The sequence below is a fragment of the Falco punctatus genome, assembly GCF_963210335.1.
Source record: "Falco punctatus genome assembly, chromosome: 1".
In the NCBI taxonomy this organism is placed as follows: Eukaryota; Metazoa; Chordata; class Aves; order Falconiformes; family Falconidae; genus Falco; species Falco punctatus.
The window spans coordinates 126529204-126547485 of record NC_137580.1 but is presented as its reverse complement, the minus strand read 5'-3'; the positions used below and the strand labels follow the sequence as shown (position 1 = coordinate 126547485).

The 18282-nt window shown below is 56.0% G+C and overlaps 2 protein-coding genes across 5 annotated transcripts in view; both read left to right on the top strand.

Annotated features, from left to right (window-relative positions):
• Positions 1-3908, top strand: part of RPTOR (regulatory associated protein of MTOR complex 1) — a 174221-nt gene extending 170313 nt beyond the window's left edge. For all 4 annotated transcript variants that reach the window (XM_080375032.1, XM_080375031.1, XM_080375034.1 and 1 more), the window contains one exon: positions 1359-3908. In XM_080375032.1, the coding sequence (XP_080231158.1) occupies positions 1359-1427 (69 nt within the window). In that variant the 3' untranslated portion in view covers positions 1428-3908. The remainder of the gene's footprint in view (positions 1-1358) is intronic.
• A 1195-nt stretch (positions 3909-5103) lies between these two features.
• CHMP6 (charged multivesicular body protein 6) lies at positions 5104-10460 on the top strand. Its single transcript, XM_080375236.1, has 8 exons — positions 5104-5238; positions 5594-5703; positions 6548-6635; positions 7226-7312; positions 7427-7492; positions 7757-7837; positions 8568-8622; positions 10143-10460. The coding sequence occupies exons 1-8, from the start codon at positions 5176-5178 to the stop codon at positions 10193-10195; spliced, it is 603 nt and encodes a 200-aa protein (XP_080231362.1). The 5' UTR covers positions 5104-5175; the 3' UTR covers positions 10196-10460.
• The last annotated feature ends 7822 nt before the right edge of the window (positions 10461-18282 follow it).

Genomic DNA, 18282 nt, shown 5'->3' with positions numbered 1-18282 from the left:
CTGCTTTATGCTGTGCACCTGAGGCTGGGGCAGGAATCCCAGTGGCTGAGCCCTTCTCACTTGCAGATCGACTCAATACGCTGTCCCCGTTTCTCCCCATCGCTTTGGGGTTGCAGCCTGGCTCAGCTCTGTAGTTCCTGCCACAGAAGTTGTCCAAGGTGAATTTGCCAGGAGCTGACTGGAAAGGTGCAGCCTCTCACTTCCAGCATGCAGAATTCTCTGTACTTATTTATTCCGTGCCGCTTCTCTTGCAGACGGTAGGCTCGCCCTCTGAGTCTCTGGGGCTGCTTTTCCACCGCCTTACGTAAGGGTTTGGGAAGACCTAACGCTGTGCAGTAGAAAAACTGCACATCAGAAAAATGAGAGAACTGCAAAAATTAAAGGCATAAGCTGCTAAAATCTAGAAAGAATCAGAGCAAAGAGGAGAATTCAAAATGTGTCACAGCTGAGGTGGCTCTGCAGTAGTTGTCAGAGAGAGAATCTGGTTGCTACTTAATTAGGAGGCAGGTGCCCATCTGCATTAGGGACCGTGGCTCACCCAGAGGCAAGAATAAATGAAGGAGACCGAAAGCCTAAGAAAACAATGTGCATAGATAGGAAAAACAGCAGAAGGTTAAAGGTGGCATTTAGACGGAGAGTTATTTTAGAAACCTGCGAATCAGAGCACAAATATTTGACATGTAATGGGAAAGAGCAGTGGGAACGGTAAAGGGCCTAGAGGAGAGGAGGGAAGAGCTGTGCTGCCCTGTGATGATTTGTTTTATTAGCAAGGGGGGTGGGGGGGGTGGGGAATGCCGTTCTCCCGCCTGGGTTATGTGCATTTTGCATCCTGGAGATGGCCAGGTTAAAGGCAGGCTCATCTCCTCGGCTGTGAAAAGCCGCTTTGCAAAAAGCTAAAGAGCGTTTTTGCTGTCCTACAGTTTGGGGGATGGAGAAAGAAGTGGCCAATTATTTGAAACATTCTGCTCTTTAAATAAGCCAAGAAATGGAGCTCTGTCCAGCCCAGGTCTTCACGGCTGGGGTTGTTCCGGGCCTCACAGCGGAGGGAATGCTAATTTTCAGTCCAGGCAACTGTTCCTAACTAGCAGTTTTGCAGTCATTTAGAAAAATTATGTTAGCAGTTGGCAACTAATAGTTGCCATAATTTTTCCCTCTGGCTGAAATGGGCATATAACTCGCTGGGATGATGTAGGTGCTGGCAGAAATGTCGTCAGAGCTGCATTGGCAGATGCACTTAAGAGCCTTCGAGCATCTGGGCGTTCCTGCTGGAAATGTCGGCCGTTACCCTTTTGCCTGTGGTGTGCCTCTCTTTACCGCATGACACCTGTACGTTTATCCCTGATCTGCTCTTCCCGCAGCCTCATCTGGCAGTCGGAAGCAATGACTACTACATCTCGGTGTACTCAGTGGAGAAGCGGATCAGATAACGGCTCGTGGCAGCGGCACCGGAGAAGGGAGTCCCAGCGGGCAGGGCCGTGTCTCACCCATAATGTACATAGTGAAATTATCGACTTGAATGTTTAGTGTTGGCTGCTGCTGCAACCCATAACTTGAACATTTTTTTTCTGACTTAGCTACTGATGATTTTGACAAGGGGAAGAGAGACAATCTCCTTTGTTTGGTTGGGGGTGTTTGTTTTTTTGTTTTCCAGCTATATCCTCTAAAAGCTACAGAAAAGGAACATTTTATTTTTATTTCCAGTGGTTGGCTTCTCTGTTAGAAACACGGCTCCTGAGCTTGGAAAGACCGGAGGAGGCAATACCCTTGAAAAAAGGGCTTTCTGTTTTAGTCTTTGTTTCTTTGTTTTGCTGGAGCGTAGGTTGCTTTAAGGACTGAGGTCAGGACTCACCTACAGCTCTGTGCATTTGACCGGACCACGGGACCCCTCCAGCTGCTGCCTACCCCGTGCCAAACAGTAATTCCTCTGACAGGGCAGCGAGACCTGAGCTGTCCTTCTGCAGAACAACGTATGTGCTCCTGCGCTGCCTGAGCATGGGCAAGGGAGGCAGGGAAGTGTCTCCTCTGCATGAACCTGGTCCTCTCTGCAGCATCCTCTCCAGCGGAAGCAAAGAGAGAAGGTGACTTGGTGGCAAGGGGAGGCAGGGATCCTGAGGAAAGGGGCTTGAGGACATGACAAGAGCAGGGCAGGATGCCACCATACCATAAGGCTGCACATACAGGAAGAAGAGGGAAGAAAGAGAACAAATGTCTCTTAATATCCCAGCAAGCCCGGAGCAAGTCACTCACGTAACCACTTTCCACGCAAGCACACAGCGCTCACGGGTGGGAAGGTCTGGGGTGTCTCGGTCACTGTTACTTCTGCAGCCACTGCCCTTCTGCCCACAGTGAACTCCACAAACACGTTTGGTAGCCTGGGAGTTCTGCCCAGCCAGTGCGGGAGGCTCCAGGGTCAAGCCACAGGCTTTCTTTGCTCCAATCACTTGCAGCAAAGTGATGGTTAGGAGAATTTGCACACTTGCTGCTGTGTGTACACAGCTGCACAGGTTGTGTGGACGTGGCTGCGGCTTGTCTGTCCCTGCGGAACTGGGCATGTAACCACACATGGTCTGAGCACAAAAGAGAATCGCTAAAGAGGAGGAAGACGGCAGGTCGTCCTGCTTCAAGCAAAACAGCTTTGTCCCAGCTATCTAGGGGAAAGCCTGCTCCATCTTCCACACCTTCCATGTCCGAGTAATGAATGTTTCTGTCCCTTGAAATCTGTGATGGGTCTGGAGATGGGTGTGGGAACTGGGTAGGCAAAGCCAAAGGACAAGTTTCTTTCAAGTGCTGCTGAGGTGCAATTTAGCCGGCAAAGAACAGAACTTGCGCTGTGCAAAAATCACTGCGGCAACAAAGGCTGGCCTGCTAAGTCCAGAAGTTCCCGGTTTTTCTTCCAGCCGCTATCACAGGGTCTGCAGGCTCCCAGCAAACTCTGCCCGCGATGGGGCTGACAGCGAAGGAAACACTAAGGAGGGAAGGGGTGAGAAACATTCTCTCCCTGCACAGGTGGAGGCTTCACCTCTGCCATGGCACCTGCGGAGTGTGTCTGACCTGTCACTGCTCCTTATACACCAGATAATCTTGTTCCCTGTACCTGTGGAGGAAGCAGGACCACGTGGGGGTCGCGGAGGTGGCCGGGTGGCCATCCCGGGCTCGCTGCGGGGAGGCCGAATGCAAAGTGCTGTACTCGTGTCTGGGTGCCGGCTTCGGCCAGGGCGCTTGGACCGTGGAGGTGGAGCAGATGCCCAAGGCTGGGTGCTGCATCCTTACCCACAGCGCTTTTGCTGCCTCCCCTGTAGCAGCGAGGTCGAGGGCCACTGCACAGGATGATGAATCAAAGGCTTTAAACTTCAGAAAAACTACCTGTACGTCCCACTTTTAAGTTACCAAAAGTTAATTATGGTCTAACAGAGAGCTGTGCCTCTTCCCGATGTGCTCCCATGCTGTTCCAGCAACACGCATCTCCTGCACCCTGCCTGTGCTGGGGGCCGGCGAGCATGGGGCCAGAGTTTGGGATCTACATGTAACCAATTAACATACACAGCTTTAAAAAAAAAAAAAAAAAAAAAAAAAAAAATATTTTTAACTTAATATCAGTCTATACATTAAATGAACAAGAAACAGCTGGCAAAGTGCGAAGGTGCATGGTGGGCAGCTGGCCCCTGCGTGGGGGGTGGGTTTGTCACTAAGGGCCGGTTTGCATGCGTGGGCCGTTTGCACAGGTCCGATGCAGAGATTCAATCATGAAGTTTAACCAAGGATCCAGAGCGTCCTACCTAAAAGTTCACTTATCTCTATTTATTTTACAAAAATAAATAAAAAAATATTAAAAAAACCACACGATTGTAATGTGAGAGTAAAACAATTACAGACAAATAAATGGTTAATAAAAAATAAATGCAGAAACACTTCTGGGTCTGAGGATCGTTTCCTGGGGCAGGAGGGACGGGGCAGGAGCCAGGTTCAGTCCCGGGGGCTGCCTGCGTGGGGGGGCCGGGCCCGGCTCGCTGCTGCTGAGCGCGGCGGCGTTCCCGGTGCCGCCGCCCGGTGCCACCGGCGGGAGCGCTGGGGTCCCTCCGGCCGCACCCCCGGGACAGGAGCTGTCGGGGTGACCACCAAAGCCACCGAGAAGCGGCGGGTGGCCCCGCGGCGTGGCGGCCACGGCAGCGCTGGGCGCCTGGGTGGGCACGGGCGGCCGGGGCGTCGACGGGGCCGGGGCACCGCGGGCACCTTCGCGGGCTTCGGTTCTGCCGTTTCTGCTATTTCTGCCCTGGGCGCAGCCGCGGCGCTGGCGGCCGTGCGCGTCGGTACCGGTCCCCGGGCGCGGGCGCCGCCGGCAGCGGTCGGACCGTGCTCGGGCGGGGGGGGGGCGGCAGGCGGGGGCAGGGAGGGGGCGTTTCGTGCCCTGCCTGGCGGGCCCTGTTGGCTGCGGCGGGCTTCGGCCGCTGCGGGTGCCTGGGCTGTGGAACGGGGCGGGAAGGGAGAGCGGGAACTCCCGGGATGCGGGAGCGGGGCTCCCGCCCTGGGGACGAAAGGCTCGTGCACCCCGCGGAGCACACGCGCCCCCACCCCCGGGCCCGGTGCGGGGAGGCGGCAGCCCCGGTCTGCCCGGCCCCGGCTGCAGGGGCAGGTGGGACGGGGGTCTCCGTTCGTCACCGCGCTCCAGCCCTGCAGCTGTTCCGGCCCCATCGCGTCCCCTGCGGTGCCACCAGTGCCGCGTGCTCTGCCCCCAGCACCCCCGTCCTCTATGGCCTCCAACCCCTACAAACCCACTCCCCTACACCCCCCTATACCTCCTTATAGCCCCATCCCCTATATCCCCCTCCCCATGACCCCTATACCCCCGTCCCCTATATCCCACTATTCGCCCATCCCCTACACTCCCATCCCTTGTACCCCCTATAAGGTGTATAAGCCCTTGTACGCCCTGTACTCGCTATACCCTCATCCTCTATACCCCCTCCCCTCCACCCCTCACGAGCCGTGCGCTCGTGCCCGTTCCCGGCCGTTCCCTCCGCGCCCCCACAGCGCCCCCCGGCGGCTCCCGCCCGCCGTTGCGCCGCGCTCGCCTTCGCGTTGTGCCGGGTCGGGCCCCGCGCGGCCGCCGTCGAGGGGCGGGGGGGGCGGGGCGGCCGCGCCGCCCGGGGCTGGGGCAGCGGCGGCGGCGGCGGGGCCATGGGGAACCTCTTCGGGCGGAAGCGGCGGAGCCGCGTCACCGAGCAGGACAAGGCGGTGCTGGTGAGCCCGGCGGGGCGGCGGGGGGGCCTCGCCGCGGGGCGGGGCTGGGGCCGGGGCCGGGCCGGGGCCTTTCCCCGCGCAGGGAGCGGCAGAGCCGCGGGCCTGGCCAGTGCCGCTGCCGGCCCCGGACCGCGCTCCCGCCGTCGGGGGGGTCCCGGTGGCTGCTGAGACCGGGCCGGTGTTTGTGCTGCCGAGGGCACGGCGGGGAGCGGCCGGGCGGGGGCCGGGCCCTTCGCGGGGGCTGGGGTCGTCGGGGCTGCGCTTGTGACCCCCGCGCCCTGCGCCCGGCGCTGTGTCCTGTGCCCTCTCCCCGTCCCTGCACCCATCCCTGCGCCCGTCCCTCTCGCCCCTGTAGCAACTGAAGCAGCAGCGGGACAAGCTGAAGCAGTACCAGAAGCGGATAAGCCTGAACCTGGAGCGGGAGCGAGCCCTGGCCCGGCAGCTTCTCCGAGAGGGCAGGAAAGAGTGAGTGGGGGAGCCGGTGCCGCCTGGGCTGGCGGCGGCCGCAGGGCGAAATGAAGGGCTGTTTTCCAGGAAAGGAAAAGTTATGAAATTGTAGGTATCGAGGAGCTGTGGAGACAGCTACAGGTTCTTCTTTCAGAAAATAAGTTTAGGGTTTTATACTTAAACCCAAGGGAAACTGCCTGTGCTGCAGGTGGTGTTACACAGGCCCTCAGAAAGCCCTTCTCGTTCTTTACCGCAGTGTCGGTGGCACGTATGAGGCCGCCTCAGTGATCATCTTGTGTGTCTTGTTTTCAGTGCATATCACAAGCCTTTTGCACAAGGACCTTATTTGACATTGCTACAGCACGACTAGCCCAAATACACCTAAACTTTCAGACGAGAAATTATCACAGAATCAGAGAGGGGTTTGTGTTGGAAGGGACCTTAAAGACCATCTAGTTCCATGCCCCTGCCATGGGCCAGGACCCCTCCCACCAGCCCAGGTTGCCCCCAGCCCCGTCCAGCCCGGCCTGGGACACTGCCAGGGATGGGGCACCCACAGCTGCTCTGGGCAGCCTGTGCCAGCGCCTCGCCACCCTCACAGTATATATCTACGTCTGCCTCTTTCAGTTCAAAGCCATTCCCACTTGTCCTACTCTACATGCCCTACTGAAAAAATAGCAAACTTACGATTAATTTGCTCATCCATATGCTTCCCAGGAACATTTCAGAGTTGTCATTTAATTTGCACATGGCTTTGTCCTCTCTTGGAAAAAGCACAAAACAAATACAGCTTTGGTGTGACTGCTCTAGGCTTCTTTGCTTTCATCTGTATTGAGTTTTTCCTCCTTCTGTTTTCCTTCAGAAAAGCTATGCTCTTGCTAAAGAAGAAGCGTTACCAAGAGCAACTTCTAGATAAAACAGAAAACCAAATCAGCAACCTGGAGCGGATGGTAAGCGAGACTCGGTCACTGTAGGCTGCGAGTGGTCCGCTGTGTGTGCTTGGTATAAGTCTTTTGTTTCTGAGATGGGTGTTCCTTTTGACTGTGTGGAATTGCACTTGAACTGTCAAGTCCTGATGGGACTTCAGTCCTCTGTCCGAAGGTGGATGTCTCTGAAATCACACACATGCCGTGACCCTTCCCTAAAGAACCAAGTGGGGAGTTGTGAGTCCGTAGTGCAGGTTACATGTTAAATGGGTGTAGTGTGGACAGATGCCGCAGAAAATTCCTCGGGCTTGCCTCAGTGCCTTGATTTCAGAAAAGGTGTGTTTGTTCTGGGGTAGCCCTGGAAACTATGGCTTTGGCTTAGACTGTCAGCTAGGAAATGAGTTCAAGACTGCTGGATATGCTTTTGCAGCTGCCTGTGCTAAGGCTTTTTGTGTGCGTGTTTCTTACTACTGAATTTAATCCTCTGTTTGCTGGAGAAAGGGCTTTTGACTGATTTCCCCTCGCAGGTTCTCTGGGGATCTTGGCAGTCTGTACCTGGCTGGCAATGGGAATGTGACAGCCTGTGACGTTTCCCCTTTTCCTTTCTGTTTCAGGTTCAGGATATTGAATTCACTCAGATTGAAATGAAGGTCATTGAGGGTCTGAAAATAGGCAATGAATGTCTGAACAAAATGCACCAGGTATGTATGACCGAGTCAGCTGAGCACACTTTTGCCTTGGACTGGGCAGAGTCCTGACTGTTTGTAGCTGTTTCCCTGCAGACCTCACTCATGCATTTTGGCTTTTTTTTTCAGGTTATGTCAATAGAAGAAGTGGAAAGAATAATAGGTGAAACCCAAGACGCTGTGGAGTACCAGAGGGTACGTACTGTGTGCGTTGTGAGCAGAGACTGCCTGCCATACAGAGTTTCGCTGGTATGCACTGCGTTCCCAGTCTTACTTAAGAAGCAATCAGATTGGGAATTAAATCTCAGTTGCCTGCAGAAAGATTAGCTCTGTTAGCTCTTGAGTACCCCTTCACCCCTTGTTTCCATTGCTTTCCCATGTGTGTGTACCATGCTACAGGCCATAGAGCTTCTGCTGCTGCGCTGTTAACTGGAATGTGTCTTTTCCTCTCTTTTGTAGCAAATAGATGAGATACTGGCTGGTAGCCTGACTGAGGAAGATGAAGATGCCATTCTAGAAGAATTAAATGCTATTACTCAGGTAGGACTGATGTTCTTGTAATTGCTTTAAATCCACATTTTCAGGAAGCTGTTTCTGATGGGGAGAAGCTATCTTTTTCCCACTTTTGGTAGTTAATCGATATCTCTGGCAGAATAAGATAATACCTGTTTATGCCCAATTATTGTGTCATCAAAGATCAAGCTAATCGCTCCACACACCAGGGTCATTTTTAAATGGGATGCTTTTAAGGGTTGTACTTTATTTGGTGTCTGTTACAGTCAGTTGCTCTCTCTTCTTACTGAATATCTATTCCACTTCACCACGTGAAGATCCTGAAAGTCCTGGATCATGCTCAGATAACAGAAATCTGTGGTTATTGTCCCCACCTGGCTCTGTGGCCCTTCCAAACAAGGGCTCAGCTTAGCTTCACTGTAGGAAGTATGCAGCTGGTGGAGACTGAGGTGGAGGGGATCTTCATTGATGTGAGGAGACTCAAAGCCAACACAGGGTGCTATTAAGTCTCCCTTCATAATTAAAAAAAAAAAAAAAACAAAAAAAACAAACAAAAAAAAACCCACCCTTGTACTCATTTACTGGGCAGTACTGAAGCCTGTACTGACTTCCCACAGTTCTAGGGGCAGGTGTCAGTTTGTGTGTGAAATCTCTTACATTATTACTTCCAGACAGTCACAAAACCGTGGTGCAAGGTCTGTGACTGCTGCCTGGTATGTGGGGTATGTGTCATGTGTTACCTTTAATGTTCTTGCAGGAACAGATGGAGCTTCCAGAAGTTCCCTCTGAGCCGCTCCCAGAAAAGATCCCAGGTACACTTTCTTTGCTCTGCAGCTTTGGCTTCTCATACTTTTTCTCAGTTCCATGCAGTAGCTGGAACCCTCTCCTGTTGTAAGTGTTGTCCTAGCAAATGTGAAGGAATAAAACCTTACTGCTTTAAAGCCCTGCTGAACTGGGTTGTGCAGGCTTCCCCCACGTGGCTCTGAGACAAACCCAGCTGACCCTGTACCATCAGGGGACCCAGGGCTCTAGTCTCTTTGTTCACTTGGCATCTAGTCCTTCTTCTTGAAGAGTTCCTTCTTGTTACATCTCCTGTTCTTAAGTCACGCTTTGTACCTGCTGCGAGACTGCCAGCTGCCTTGAAACACCCAGTGTGTGTTCCCTGAGGAGCTCTTTCCTTGGCTCCCTGCTTGACCCAGGCAAGGCTTCTCTCACACAGCACCCAAGCCGCTCCCCTGCGTGTCATCGCAACGTGCTGCTACTCCAGGGCCAGTTTTTGTGACCGTGGTTATTTGCATTCACACCGCGCAGAACTGGATTTCACTGAAGTCCAGGAGAACCTCGTAGCTCTTGTGACCTTGCTTCAGGTAACAGTGGTCATTTTGAACTGGCTGGGTGAGGAACCGCTGGAGTCCCACAATCCCAGGGCTGTTGGAGCGCGAGCTCTGCACAGCTGATGCTACACGTGTGTTTGCTCCTGAGCAATCCAAGACCTCAGTGGCAGGGTTTGTGCAGCTGGGTGTGGAGAGGGAAATGGGAAAGAGCTCATGAAGCAGAAAGACCGAGTGGGCACTGTTGGCCTCTTGCCTGGTGAGGAAGGAGTCTTTGCAGAGCGTTACCAGATATCTGTCCATGCTGAAGAACCGAAGGTGGAGCCTGCCCTTCAGGCAGCCCGCGAAATCAAGCTGTACTCACTGGGTGCCAGAAGGCTGACTGGTGAAGGGTCCATCTCCTGGGACGGAACACCAAATCATGGGTCACGGAAGCTGGACTTCCCTGCTTGTGGCAACCAGGAGCTGTAAGAATCAGCTTCCTCCTTGTGGAATCTACCCATGAGAAACCCAAGATGTGGGGGACAGGGCTGCTTTCTTTTATAGTGCTTGTTTACCAGTAAACAGGGATCAGATGTCATCTCTGTATGCAGGCAGCTGCAGGATGGTCAGATAAAATAGAAGCTGCCCCTGCTGCCTGCAGCTGGCTGAGCCTCATTGAGACTCATGTTGTCAGATCGAAGGGGTGGGGGGGGTAAGCTTGAGCACCCACCGCCCTCTGAGAAATCACTTGCTGCCCTAGAACTCTGTCACTGGACTAGCGGCTTACTAAGGTTGTGTTGGGTATGTTCTGAAACTTTTAACTCCTCAAGTGTTTTTTAAAAAAAGGGGGAAACTGGATGTGTGGAATTACTTATAATGAACTTCTGTTAGTTCAGGTGCTGCGCAGGCATTTGTTGCTCTACAGAGGAGTGGATAATGAGTCCTAGTTCTTCCACAGGAGATGACTGGAGGTTACTTGCGTTCTATGTTTCTGTAACAAGTTTCTTTTTCTTCCACAGAAGCATCACCCATCAAGAACAGGCCAAAACCAGAACTGGTGGCAGCATCTTAACTCCCACTTCTGGGGATTCCGCCACATAACTTTCACCCAGGACAGTTTGCCATCCCAGCACGTGCTGGGAACAAGCAATGCCTTGGCAGCATCCCAGCTGTGCTGGGCAGATTGTGGAGCAGGATTCCCTGTGCAGGGTGGGGAACCTCAGCTAATTATTGCTCTTGTATCAAGATTATTTTCTAGTGCTTTCTTTTTTTGTAACTTAAATTCTAAACTCACTCAGCTGCGCTGTCTCCGGATTAAACAACAACTCTAAAACTTCCGAAGCCAAATGCTTTCTTTAGGCTCGATGTCAGTGGTAAATCTGCCTCTGCTCTGGCTGAATCCCCAGGAAGTCCCACACTCGGAACGATTGTGTGTTTGAAAGGGCTGTCCTGGGCATTGCGCTGGGCGAGGGGGAGCCGCTGCCCTGGGGAGCCTCGCAGACCGCACTGGTGTCCGCTTCTCACTTGGTCCCTTTGCTTTTCCTCTTCTGATCCTGTTTGTGGCAGGGCTGCCGCTGTCTCTTGTCCATGTGTAAATCGCCTGCCTGGCACACTCGAAGGCACTGCAGGGGTGTGGGCAGCCTGGGAGCGGGCAGCAAGCCTGAGCTTCCGCAGGCAGTGACACTTTGTGCTGTGGGTTGAGCACGGTCCTGTCAGTCTTGTGTAAAACCGGCTTATGTGCAAGGGTGTTTCATTTGAGCAAAGTTCAGAGTGATTGCTTGTCTTCGCGTCTGCTGGCAGTGGCGCTCATGGCAGGGAAAGCCCGATCTCCGTGCGGGGCGAAGGGTTGGCCTCTGGCTGGGCAGTCAGTAACTTCCCATTCAGATCCTGCTCTGCCTGCCTGCCTCCAGTAACCCGTGGTGCTGAGCAAGACCTGGGATGACAGAAATCTAATGAGCCTCTTAAAATTGCAGCAAGGAGTCTTCTGTCTATGTAATGAGCCACGAGTCATCCCTTGTTGGCTCTGCCCATCATCAGAGTTCACCTGTGCGATGTTCAGATGGGCTGAGATCAATTCTGCCTCCAGTTGTCAGCTCGTGTTAGATATTTCCTCGAAGGGTCGGAGACAGGAAAGGTCAAGCTGGGGTAAATGTGAGGCTCGTTCTGTACCAGACATGAGGCATGAAGCTGCTTAAATCAACACTCCAAAGACTCTACTCAATAAGTAGTGAGAGGGGAGACCAGTTCCGTGCTGCGGAGGATGGTCTGGTGCTTAGCGTGGTGTAGCGGGGCACTCGGGTCAGCACGGATGACAAAGCGTTTGGAAAGCTGCCTGGCCAGCCAGGTGGCGGGCAGATTTAGCTGTTCTTGGAAGCAAGCTTACTTGCCAGCTTGCAGATGCTCTTCAGGACACTGCAGGTCTTTATTTATTATGTTCTTGAAGCCACAACCCTTAATCCCTGTTTTTGTGGCAGCAGAAAAAGGACCAGAGGGTCCTTGGAGACTTCTAGCAACTGCCTTTGGGGTTACGTGATCTGGTGCTAGACAATAATATGTGGTCCCAGAGACTGCGCTGCTCTCCACGTGGTGATGGGCCAGCAGCCGCTCTGGTTTCGAGTCACGCTTCCCGTGTCGTCGCCATTTGTTACGTTCCAAAGACTGGCTGGGGCATCCTCATCCTCCCGCACGCATGTGTCTTCAAGGCAGCATGCACCGTGGAGTTGCCCTGTTCTCAATTCCACCGCACTCTGTCCCTTAATTAATGTTTCGTAACAAAGCTGGGGTCCCGCAAGCGGGGGACCCGTGTTCGCTAACCAGCGCACCTTCAGCGAGCAGCTCTCCCTGGAGTGGGCAGCGTGGGTTTAACCCGACCCTTGTGCCTCCGCTGGGGGCCGGTTGCTGCCGCCGGTGCTCGGAACAGCCAAACCTGTCGCCAGCTTTCACCGCCCAGCAGAGGGGCCGGGGCTGCATCCTCTTCCTCACTCCCGTGACGTTTTTTTTCCTCTTGGCCAGGCCGTTGCTCTCGATGCAGCGCCCTGGCTCTCCTGCAGTGCACGCTATTTCCACCAGAGGGCGCCTTGTCTTCATCATCGCGGCGGTGCCGGTAGCATTTTTTGTGCAACGTTTGTTGGTTGATGGTTTTTTGGGTTTTTTACTTCAAGGCTCCTTCAGTCCGTTGCTTGCCTGCTGTCGCCTTGTTTAATTTTACCCTATCTAATTTGTAATTCATAGGAGTGAGCGCTGGACTCTCCCGATGAGGTCAGGAAGGGACTTTTCCTGGTAGCGTGGCTTTGGCTGCTGGCGCTGTGCGTAACGCTGCTCGCTGCTCGGTGGGGCTGGCGGCGAGGAGGGAGGGTGCACCCAGGCCCTGTGCTCCGGATTTCTTTCCCACGAATGTCCTGGCAGCCAGAGAGGCGCGAGCCACCCATCCCCAGGGCAAGCAGTGGCGTGGCTGTGCCAGGCCCCGGTGATGGCCAGCCGAGGAGCCGGGGTGGAAGCCGGGGCAGGGCAGTGGGTCAGTGCGGAGCAGGTTCACGCAGCTCCTTGCGTTTAACGGAGTAAAGAGGCCGTTTACTGAGCTAACGGGAAAGTTTGGAGCAGATTGCCAACAGCTTCCTCTGCTAATCCCTGCACCAAACAGATTGTACTGTGTCTCCTTGAGAGGAAGAGCCAGGAGTGGTGTGTGACCTCTGTGTGTGCCGTAACAATAAACCGTTTCTAATGGTTTCACCGACTCCTCTTCCAGCCTTGTATTTTCACAGTAAATGTTTTGGATGAGCAAGAGTTGCCTTCCTCCTCCCTCCCCTTCTTACTCTCTGCTCTTGGGAGAGATGTGGCCAGGAAATTTCAGAACAGGCTCCATGTGTAATAGAAAAACAATCCTGTTTGCCTGGATGGGCTGGGAAGGCTGGTCCGTAACAGAGCACAGCGGTGCCTCGGCAGCCCCAGCACGGCCGTGAGCCCATACAGGTGAGCTGGGGGTGCTGCAGGGAGCTGGGGTGTTATATTGTGGCTGCAAAGGTAGAGCAGCCCCTGCCTGTGCTGCGGTACAGTGCCTGTCCCTTGTCACCCGCGGCCAGGTGTTGGGCAGGCTGCCTGGGGGCTCCCTGGAGAAACAGCTTCCAAGGGAAAAGGGCTCTCCTGGGGGGCAGCAGTAGTGAGCCGCATCCCAAGATGGGGTTGGGGAGTGTTTGGAATGGCAGCTCTCCTGCCCTTGGCTTTGCAATGAAGCTGACGGGGTTTGGGGTTTTTTGGCAATAATTTTTCTGGAATTTAGCAATGAACTGCCTGCACCTGGATGCTGGACTCACAGGGGGCGTTTGGCTTTGTCCAGGTCACAGTAGTGGTGGCCGTGTTGTTCCTGCCCCTGGCTTGGCTCACATCCCATTTCCCCTCCCTCGGCAGGATTTTCTGCTTCCAGCTCAGTGGGGATGTCCGACTGCCCCAAGCAGCCGGCGTAGGACCTCCTGTGTGTGACCGTCACCCGTCTGAAACACACCCAGGTCCTGAGGGCCCCGTTGTTTGCGGGAGCACTTCCACGCTTGGTCCTTGAGAGCGGCACCGTGAGTGCAGGACAAGGGCCCTCACCAGGGGCTTGTCCAAGCCACCTTGAGCCTCTTTGTTTTGGGTTTGTGTCTCTCCTGATGGAGGCGGTGGGATGCCTCCGGGTCTGTCCCGCCTGGGCCAGCCGGACCCTTGGTGGTAGCTCAGCCCCCTCTATTGCAGAGGGGGTGCCAGGGGCTCCCGGGTCCCTGAGAAGCAGCTGCGCTGTGTTTAATTAACGCTCCCTCGTACCCACTCAGCCGTGGCAGTGGGGTGGGAGCTGGCACCCTGCAGTGCGAGCTGAGCATGGAGCTCTTCCAGCTGTGTTTTAGTTGGCCAGATGTTTAGTTAAATAGAGGAGTGTTCTCCCTCAAAGAAAGGCGTTGAGGCAACTTTGCTCCTCGCTAATTAAACCCTGGAGAATAGCAGCCACCTCGCACTGCTTCTTCTGCTGCCTCCCCGGTGCCCTCAGCCCTGGGACAGCCGCGGCTCCTGGCCGGAGGCACCGGGGAGGCTGGAGCCACCGGACAAACACCACAGCAAACCTGCGCGTCACAGGCAGAGTGTGCGTGAAGGTGACAGTGAATTTCAGTCCCTAAACGTTTCCAGGAGCAAGTGATTTGTCACTCCTCCCCGGAGCGGCTGTCAGGGCTTGCTGGTATTTCCAACGCGCCACTCGGTGCCACATCCAGCCACCGTGGCATTTAACGTGACTTGTGTGGCAATGTAGGACCACTGCCCACGCTGGGGGAAGGGAGGAGCTGTGCTGGGGGATGGTGCTGCCTGCTCCCCACTGCCCTCACGCAGAGGGTCCCGGTCCCCGTCCTGCGGGTGCTGCTGGCGGTGGCCCCTGTCCCGTGGGCTCTGCCTGCGCAGAGCCAGCGTCCCTGGGAGCAACGTGAGGCTGTGGGGGAGAGGGAATTACTGCTGCCGTTATGCAAGCGGCAGTGCCTTTAAATAGACTCTTATTCAATGTTGTCCAGGAGGCAGCGGAGCCGCTGAACATCAGCGCTGGTCAGTCGTTTGCTGGGGCTGGTTCTGGTTCTGCAGCCCATCCTTGTGATGCTCTGGAAGTTGGTCTGGAAGCTGGTTTGGGGCAAAGGCCTCCTCGCCCCCCCCCCCTCCCCCGATGGCCTGGGAGCTTCTCCCCTGCTTCATTAAAAGGCAGCAGCCCTTTCACTTGGTGTTTAATTGAATCGTGTAAGGCAGCGATGCGGTGGCAGAGCCCTGGCAGTTTCTATGTCAACACAGCTGGATGGCGGCAGAGCCTGGGGAGGCAGGGGGGCTGCCTGCACCGGGGGGCATGGCAGCACACCCCCCAAAGCGGCTGCACACCCCCAAAATGGCCACAGCTGCAGCCCCAAGGCAGCTGCACACCCCAACATGGCTGCACAACCCCACAGGGGTGCACACCCCCAAAACAGCTGCACACCCCTAAAACAGCTGCACCACCTCAACACAGCTGCACGCCCCAACATGGGTACCCCACCCTGACATGGCAGAGGACCCCCAACACAGCTGCACACCCCGACACGGCTGCATGCCCCTGCTGCCTCAAATGTTTCCTGAAACACCCGTGTTAAAAAACCTGGTGAGATGAAAATGCCAGCGGCAGGTACTTTGCCGGCCTCTTGCCTGGGTGCTGCCGTGTTTTGGCCCGAGCACGCTCAGGGCTGTGGCTGGGACGCTGCGCATGGGGGGCACGGTGCCCCGGGGTCTGCAGCCCTGCTCCGTGCCCCCAGCAGCATCTCCCAGCTCTCACTGTGCTGGGAACAACTTCGCCACGTCCTTTGTCCTCCACCCTCCTTGGCAAACACCAAGTCAGGGCCAGGCGCTGCTTTGCAGAGGTTTCAGGGGGTGTCTTCTATTTCCCTTCTCCTTCAGCACTGCGCACCCCAGGCATGCCTGCCCTGCACAGGGGGCTGAGCCCATGGCGCAGGGTGCTGCCTGCACGGGGGGGTAGCACTGGGGGCGGTGTGCTTTGCACTCAAAGCCTTGTTAATGCCAACCCCCCCAGCTGCACACTCAGAACCACAGGGAATCGGCCGCTGGCTCCTTCCTTTTCCCTGTTCACATATTTTAAGTGGCCTGGTGTCACGCTGAGTCATCAGCAGAGAGATGGAAGAGGCTTTGGCAGAAAACAAGCCTGAGTTTTGATAGTTCAACTGTGGGGGGGAAAAAAATCAGCGCAATTTCCTAATTAGAGCAGCAATGGGAACAAAGCAGATTTGTTAGAGAGCTGCGCGGCTGAGTTCGGGAATGTGACCTTTGCTGGCTCTTAGTGCTAGATGGGAGCTTTCGGTGTACGGTGGTGCTTGGCAGCAGCTGAAATGCTTCAGCAATGGCTGCTCTGACACAGGAGAGCCAGAATTTCACTTCTGGGGGGAAGCCAGACCCACGGCCAGGTGGGTGGAACGAGCAGTGGGAAATGGCAGTTGCCCCCGGGTCACCCACTTGTGCCATTCCCCCCGAACACGGGCTGGCTTCCCCACCCCGCAGCGGGACATGGCTCCTCAAGTCATAGGTGAAGCCACGGACACGCGCCGGGTGTCCACGCCAGGCCAGCGCTGCAGCATGACCGGCAGTCCCCAGCCCTTGGCTGCCACTCGGCCATGGGAGAGCTGGTGCCATGTTGCACCCAGGGCTGGAAGGGGTCACAGCCTGACGGTGCAGGATTAATTAGCAAGAGGAGGAAACAAGTGGAAACCGGTCCCAGGGCTGTACCTCTGCCTTTGAATCAGGAGGGGACAATGCTCCTGCATGAGCCCACCTGTGCAGAAAGGCTGGAGATGCCATGAGGGGAGCTGGCCAGCCTCAGGACTGGAAAAGGAGCAGTGGGAATTCAGCATCGTCTGCTTCAGCCCCAAGAACCAATGTTTCTGCTGCAGCCTGAGAGCTGGTCAGGGCCGCAGCTGTCTGTCAGACATGGCCACGGAACAAGCAAGCTTGACCAAGGGTGCTGTGGGGCTGGGGTCTCATACCAGCCCAGAGCAGTGCTGGCTTGATGGAAAGGAAGAGGTGACACTGGGCGGCGATGGCAGCAGGGCCTGATCCTGCCCCTTCAGCCTCCTCTCTGTGAGCCTCCCCGCTGCAACCGACTGGTCCTTCTCAGGCAGGCAGGGGATGGACAGGGTGAGGAGGCGGCACCCAAAGGTCCCTACAGCACCCAGTGTCCCTGTGCAGCGTGTTGGCTGGAGGCACTGCCCCATACACTTCCCCGAGTTCAGCAACGTGATGCCAAATCCCATCATGCCAATTATGCAAATCACATAAACTATTCCTGTTATTCAGAAGTATCCCCAGAGATCTCCTTAGCGAGCTGTAACACAGCATTACTCACTCATGAAAGCAAGAGCTGGGGCAGACGAGGAGGGAGAGGGGCTCTGGGCTGCTCAGCACCCGGGAGTGAGGGGCAGCTGCGGACCCCAGCGCATTTCAGGGCTCCTGCGGAGCACACAGCCCCGCTCCCCCCGCCGTTCCCGTGCCAGCGTGCCCCGGCGGAGGCTGGGTTTGCTGTTTGCTTTGAAGCCAAGGTTTCTCCCTTCCAAGCCTCCCCTGGTCCCTGAGGACGGCAGGATGGCTGGGGACCTGTCTGGCTCTCCCACGGCTGGTGCCAGCCCTGCCGCCCCTTCCCCTCCTCCAGCAGCGACCACCCACTCGGTGCCTCGGCTCCCTCCATCTTGCCGGTCCCCATCATAGCTCTCTGCATCCGCAGCGCTTTGTTCTCCCACCCACTCCCTCTTTCCTCGTCACTGGGCTCCTCCCTGCGCTTGCTCTCCCCAGGAGCCTCCCGGGAGAGCCGAGGCTCCCCCACGCCGCCGGCTCCACCAGCACAGCCTGGCCTGTGCCACCCCTGCCAGAGTGGGTTGGGGCCGGCATCACCCCAGGAGCCGGGAAGGCCACGGGGGTCTGCAGGGGAAATGCAGGCAGCTCCCCGCCCCCCCAGCCAGCACCCCAGAGCTGCCAGAGCCACACTTCTGGCACGCTGCCGCCTTGCCGGCTTTAGTTTGACCGCACATGCCAGCTTTGATGTGGGCAAGAGCATCCCAGTCACCGATGAACAAAACTCTGCCTTGTGCATCCCACTCTCTCAGTGGATGCAGGAGTGGGAGTGGGGGTCCTGGGGTCCAGCCCAGTGCTCTGCTGGTGACTCCCCCCAGCCCACGCTCCCCCCACAAGGGCCACCGCTTATTGCCATTAGTGACCCCAGTGATGAGACCCGAGCCCGGCCACAACACCCAGCCCAGGCCCCGTGCAGGTGATGGAAGGGGCAGTGATGGCAGAGCTGCTTCCAGCCCGGCAGTGACCCTCGCTGCCAGTGGGGCCATGTGCTCCAGCGCAGAGAGCGGCAAGGACAAGGAGCTGCTGCGTCACACCAGTGAGCAAAGCAGTTCCCGGTATACAAACACCTGGGAACAGCAACTTGCACTGCTGGCAGTCTTGTTCAGATGCTGCTTCCAACAGGATTAGGGAAAACCTGCTTGGGATGATGGGGGGCCAGTTTCACCGCCGTGCCTCAGTTCCCTCCTTTGTGAAATAATCCTGACCTGCTTTGTAAACCGCAGTGAGTCCTGCATGGCGAAGTGCGAGGCAGGAGCTGGAAATCACTGTTGCCGC